Source organism: Chanos chanos, chromosome 16, assembly GCF_902362185.1.
Source record: "Chanos chanos chromosome 16, fChaCha1.1, whole genome shotgun sequence".
Taxonomy (NCBI): Eukaryota; Metazoa; Chordata; class Actinopteri; order Gonorynchiformes; family Chanidae; genus Chanos; species Chanos chanos.
The window spans coordinates 17,244,448-17,250,992 of record NC_044510.1 but is presented as its reverse complement, the minus strand read 5'-3'; the positions used below and the strand labels follow the sequence as shown (position 1 = coordinate 17,250,992).

Sequence of the window (6,545 nt, the reverse complement as noted above, 5' to 3'; positions counted from 1 at the left end):
AAGCCTCTCAGAATCAGTCCCTCCACAGTTTCACACGGTTCCGGTTTTCAGACACATACGCCGTCACATCCATCTCTGTCCTAGTCGATTACAAAACGTCAAGAAAATACCATCAGACTCCATTTCTCAGTCCTTTTATTAGACAAATTCTGTACAAGGTTCAATACACATTCAATACTTTTTTTTTTTTTCCACTGAACGCTTTATTTACTTTTGTCTTGCATATATTCATATACTTATTTCTGAAAAAATAACCTCAGCATATAAGAAACTAAACAAAGGATATTTATATTAACATAAGAAATATATACATGATCGTAACGCTGCAGTATATATCTCTTACAAATGTAGAAGATAAACTTTTTTTTTTTTATCTGAAAATACACACAGGAGAATATAGAAAAAAATAGTAAATAAATTACAAACAAATGTAAAAATACACCCACCATTTCAAGCCCCTGATCACAACTTCTATAAACAAAGCGAAACCCTGACACCCCCCCCCCCTCCAAAAAAAGGGGAAACTGTAAAACAAAACAGAATGAAACTGGCCGTCACGCCACAGAGCAAGCAAACACACACCTCACAGGCCCTGTCCAGCATCTAACACACACACACAGGCGTTTATTTAAGGACAGTCCAGGGAACTATCAGGAACATTCACGTGAGAGTAATGGGCCACCTGCAGACCCCCCCCCCCCCCTCCCCCCGCCAACAGCCGTGTGTATCCTTCCCGTTCCAAACCCCCCCCGACATTAGTGACCATCCTGACCCCCACGCGCTCATGCTGATGGGGAGGGAGGACCAGAGGCATTCTGGGTCAGGCGTTATGTTTAAAGTGCTGAATGATGGTGAGGGAGGTAGAGAGAGAGGCAGGACAGCAGTCTTAACCAACACCGGTCTTAACCAACACCGGTCGTGTCCCTGTGTGCGGCTAACAGCGGTCTCTCGCTGTGTGTGATGCTGGCCAGTCACAGTCAGTATGGAAGAGCATATACTCATTCCACTCAGAAACTTAAGCAAAAACATTCATCAGTCAAACCAACACACAGAACCGAAAAGGACATCTCCCAAAGCACGCGTCATGTCCGTCAACACATCACTAGAAGGTTCTCTGAGTGACGCCACACAGATGTCCACTCGCACCTCTCTGCCGCTCCACCACACTGGCCACCAGGTTTAGTGTTTAGTGCAGCCATGACGGTAAAACGGTTCAGCCCCAGTGAACACTCAACCATTCATCACAATCTCTCCTTCCCAACTACATCCTGCTCCACCCTCCACTTCACCCGCTCACCTTCACCGGTTTCTGCAGGTTCGTGAAGGGGGGTAGGGGGTGTACTTACTACAGTTCATATTTATGGCTTTTAGGTCAATATGAAAACACATTCTACCTGAAGGGCGTCCAAGGTCAGCCTCCATTACAATCCGACCTCTCCATGCTTCTCCATAATATCTTAACAAACTCTGTTTGCATGGTCCATGATTAAGTCACTGCTTGAACAAAATGCGCTGTCCCAGCGCCAGCCGGGCCCACGTCCCAAAGCCCTGTGAACACAGGCCGAGAGACGCCTGTGCTCTCCCAGGCAAAGCGCTCTCACACGCCGCCTGAAGCTCCATTCATTTAGACAGAGACACGAGCAAACTGCATGCTAACCACTTAGCCTAGCAAAAGCATCCATCAGAACAGGTTCCAGCTTTTCCTACACTGCTGAGCCACAGTCCATGATGAAGTCAAACAGTGACACCAATACAAAGTGACATCCGAGTCCACGAAACATTCAATGAAAAACAAAAACATAAAAAAAACCCCCCATAAAACAAACAACAAAACACAAACGTGCACCAGGAGCCTGGCTACTCCCTCGTTCCGACACTGAACCGGAGAAGAAAAAAAGAAAAAAAAAAAAGGAATCATAGATAACAGGGAGTAGTTGTGGTTGTAGTAGTCATAGTAACAGCTCTAATTCTTTTTTGTATTAGTAACAACAGTTGCCATAGGGTAACAAATGTCCCTTAAAGAGCAGAATACCAGCCTGTATATCCCTCATGTGTTATTCAGAGATGACATTTAATTGGCCAACACCACGGGCTGGAAGGCTTGGCTGGGATACTGCAGGTTGTATCCGCCCAAACCCTCCACATATGCAGGCTTCTCCATAAAGGGGATCCCCCCGCTGCCACTCACCATACCCACGGCCTGTCCAGGAGGTGGGCTGGTGAAGGGGTCGAAGGGGGCGTGGGGGTGGGCGGGGTGATGCGGAGGAGGCGGGGGCTGAAATGAGGTGGGGTTGGTGTGGGTGGGCAGGGGCGGAGCCTCCGTGTCGTAGTACATGGGCCCTGGGGAGGCGGGGTAGACGAACTCTTTGGCATTAGGAGACAGCTGACTGGGCACCGACCCGCCCAGCGAGTGAAGGGACAGAGACAGAGGCTTGTGTTTCACCAGCCCGGGAGGAGACAGGGTTGGGGGGGATCGGGTCAGCATCCTCTGCTGCGGGGGGGCCATCATGCCCACCCCCGGGGCTCCGGCCACAGACCCCGAGGTGCTGCATTTCTTCATCTTGGTGGAGCCAAACTTGGTGGCGGCGAAGCTGGCAGTGGTGAAGGTGATTGGCTGAGGAGCCGGACGCAGGTTGGGGGGGAGGGTGGTGTGAGGCAGCGGAGGCGCTTGGGTGGGCAAGTACGACAGGCCGGCGCTGGGTGGAGAGGGAGAGGAGGTGCTGGAAGAGGAGTGGGCTGTGGGGTTAGGGGGAGTAGCGGAGGAGGCGGCGTAGCCATAAAGACCCTGGCACGAGGAGGAGGCTGGGGATGGAGTGGGTGAGTTGGAGAGGGACGGCAGCAGGACGGGCGACACCTGACCGCCGATGGGAACGAAAACCTGGGCGTCAGGGTTGAACCCCATGCTCTTGCCATCCTCAGGCTCCGCCACGTCGCTCTTCCTCGGGCTGCCGACGCCCTCCACTCTACCGCCCTCCCCTCCCAAACCCGGAGGGCCCTCGAGATACAGCACCTTCACCGATCCTTTCTCTCCGATCTGATAGGACACCTCGTACGGGTCGATCCAAATGCTGAGTTCTGGTGGCACGTTGGCTCGGACCTCCTCCGTGTCCAGTCCGCTCCGCTGGGCTGCTAGCTCCACCACCGGATCCCTGGGCGCCCCCAGGTGAAGACAGCGAAAGGCGGAGCCACGCAGCGGCGCCTCAGGATACCAGTGCCCCTCGAAACGAGACACGAGGATGCGCTCCAGCTCCTCGCCAAACAGGTCGGCACGGCGACGGGGCAGTTTATTGTACAGGTAGGACACAATGAAATTGAGCGCTACCTTCACCTCCAAGTGCATGTTGGGTAAAGTGGGTTCAGATGAGATGGCCGAAAGAGTCAGAAGAACGTGGTTAACATCTTCATCCAACGCTGGACAAAAAGCTTCAGAGCTGTGGCCTTTCAGTTTTCAGCTTTTCCTTCTGAGACTAAGGACCAGAGAGAGATTTGAAACAAGCCTTTCTCACAGTCCAGCCGCTTGGGCTCCAGTGCAGCTCAGCACTGAGTCTGTAGGGGAGTAGGACGAAACCCAGCCCGGACCAGACTGACTGGGTTTACTGCAGGTTCTCCAGAGAAAACATCTGACTACAGTCTGACCATCCTCAGTTCTCAGTCGCTCTCTATAAAAACAGAACAAAAGAGAAAATAAATTCATCTCCATACACGAGTGACAGAAGGATACAGAGTGTGTGTGTGTGTGTGACAGATGCTAGGACAGAGATAGCAAGCTATGCTTATCTAAAATCCCTCCTCAGGACCTTCTGCCAGGGGGCTGAACAAGTCTAGATTATACTGGCTGAGAGGAAAGGTCAAACTCTGCACAAAGTGAGAGTGCTCTGTAAGCCTGCACAAGTTTTAAAAATCTACCCACAAGGACAATAACACATGACGTCCACAAAACAACCAAAACAGCAGAATAAAAAGAATGGACAATAATAACTGTTTTATAATTCTGAAGCATGACAGAAATATTTCGGTTTAATTCTTATAGTTTGACTGTACATGCCAAAACCTTCCAAATGATCCGAAACGCATTTAAAATGGCTGAGATTTATTGAACAGGTTTTTAAAAAACTACATATCCCAGAAGACACTGCGGAGAGCCTGCTACGTGATGAGGACGTCATCACCACGCGTTTGAATGCTACTGGTCAGTCCCCGCATTATCAAAACATATCATTCAGATCAGCTGTGCTAACGAAACGGGTTTCACGGCGCTAAATTCTCGACCTCTGTAAAATCACACCTCTTTCTAAGCAACTGAATAAACTACGGTCCCCCCTTACAAAAATGGGAGAGCTACATCTCTCCATCGTTATATTTGACATCGTTTGTCAGCGACTTCGTTTGATATTAAGTCCAGTTTGCTAGCCTGTTACCCATAACAGTCTCTAGAACTGCGCTGGTGATTTAAGGTTTTATAGTCGCTGGGCTAAAGTCTTTGCATAGAACTGGTTCAACAAAACACTGGATAAAACGAAGCACCATCGAGCGTTTTGAATTTACTATTTACTCGCTACTGAAAATACAGGCAAATTAATGCTACAGATAAACTTTCAAAGACAGCCATCGCAAACGTCATTTGGTAAGAAAAAAAGATTGGTCTCATATTTGCAGATTCGTCTGATCTCATACTCAAATTACTGACTCCATCTGGAAAGAGCTAAAACAATCACTTCTTATAAATCCAATGTCACTCAATGTCACCCAGAACATTCTAAACTAACCTTGCCAACTCAAATATTTCTCCCCCAAATCGGAAACAGAGAAAAGAACCACTTCATCTGTCAAACATGATCCATGTGAAACCTCCAAAAACACTCCCACCATAGCACTGTAACGGTATGAGCGTCTTCATACAAGTTTCACCAATAATGTAGCCAGTTTTCCTTAACTCACAAATTATTCAGGTCCTCGAAGTTTTCTGAAGAGAATATTTCGCCAAACTAAATTGTGTTTGTTAATTGTAACGAGGCCCATTTCAAATCTGCAGCTTTTCGTAGCTTTAAGAGCAAATGCCTCGAAAACATTCTCTTCTGGCCCACGTTGTGTGGCAAACATTGAACATGGAGTTAATTCTGACTGAAAATTTGACGTTACTTAAACGCGCGTATGCAGAAAAACCGCTTTAGTGTAATTTATTGAAGTTGTAACTGAGCGCACTTGAGGGGCGGGAACCGCGGAAGAAATAGCCTACATTACGAGGAGTATTCAAATGTTACACTGAGTTAAAACTAAAGAACAACACACGTTGAATGTAATTTCATAGTTTCATTTAACTGTCAAGCCCCAAAACACATAATTAGTGAAGCCTCCCAACCTTTTTTTCTCTTCGCAAGCCAGCCCAATATTAAGAGTACGCAGTGTTCCAAACTGGACAATATGATAAACAACACTGCGAACGGACACATATTTGGACAATACTGTTTTGTAGCTTCTCGTATATACAAAAAAGATGAGCATTCAACCGTTTTCAGTCACCTACACTGTTCGAATTATTCCATGCACATTAACCCAAGGACATCCAAGTTAATCGAGGGATATTGGTAAATTTAAAACACTTTCACATTTAAACGTGCATACGACTGGATTCTGTTAAAATGTTAACCACAATCAATCACATTTTCATTGCTGAGTTGGAGGTATTTGAAAGTCATATTCTAAAATGGACGACAGTCCATTAGCAATTCAGTTATAACTCGACCGTTAAATTACAATGCTGTTGAATTCAGTCGCTACAGATGATCTCCAGTCGCACGCGCAGTCATATAAAATGTATGTTTTGAAGCATACATGTTTATATGCGGATGCTGGAAATACTTACTGATGCCAAAGCTTGTGTTTTGTCCTGCGCGTTTAATTCCCCTAAAATTTGTATGACCTGCATGGATGTATGGCTTTGGAAGAAATGTTTTTTAAAAGGGGGCCTGATGCATTGGGCTAGTTTTTTTTTTCTTTTATCTTAAATATATTTGCAAAGCTTTGTCACTGTTCCAGGTCTATCTACGTGAAGATGAAACGGCCAGGCAGAAACTTTAGTGTTTGGCAACCTTGCGCATTTATACAAAACAGAATCGCCCACACCCCCTGCTCTGTGACGTGGATGAAGGGGACTACTTTTTATGTATTATAATAATTAACGCTGGAGAAATTATTCCCGTACTACAAAACGATTGGCTGTTATTAGTTAGGTTACGAGAGACGAATACCCAGGAAAGCACCCGTCAGATAAACCACAAAACAATACATGTAATGCACTGGTTGTTTATTAATATAGATTTCACATCAAAATATCAAGTGCAAGTATTTCTGTGTTTTTCCTGCTTAAATTCGATATGTGCCTCATTTTCTTAGCAGTCGGTAAATGCGGCAGTCATAACAAGCTATAAATAAAAGCCGTAGAGTGTGATGTTCCTGTCTCTATTTTATTTGGCGAATTGATATCACTATTTCAAAGGCTGCGACTTGTAATGCTAAAAATATAAAAAGTGATGGCAACAGAATCG

The 6,545-nt window shown here is 46.2% G+C and overlaps 1 protein-coding gene across 1 annotated transcript; it reads right to left on the bottom strand.

Moving 5' to 3' along the window:
* Positions 1-727: 727 nt before the first annotated feature.
* Positions 728-6,041, bottom strand: tob2 (transducer of ERBB2, 2). The gene is made up of 2 exons (XM_030793940.1): positions 5,864-6,041; positions 728-3,659 (listed from the first exon to the last, which is right to left on the bottom strand). The coding sequence occupies exon 2, from the start codon at positions 3,338-3,340 to the stop codon at positions 2,072-2,074; it is 1,269 nt and encodes a 422-aa protein (XP_030649800.1). The 5' UTR covers positions 3,341-3,659; positions 5,864-6,041; the 3' UTR covers positions 728-2,071.
* Positions 6,042-6,545: the final 504 nt, after the last annotated feature.

What these genes read in the sequence shown, in the direction of transcription:
- tob2 (XM_030793940.1), bottom strand. Translation starts at nt 3,340, where the DNA reads ATGCACTTGGAGGTGAAGGTAGCGCTCAATTTCATTGTGTCCTACCTG.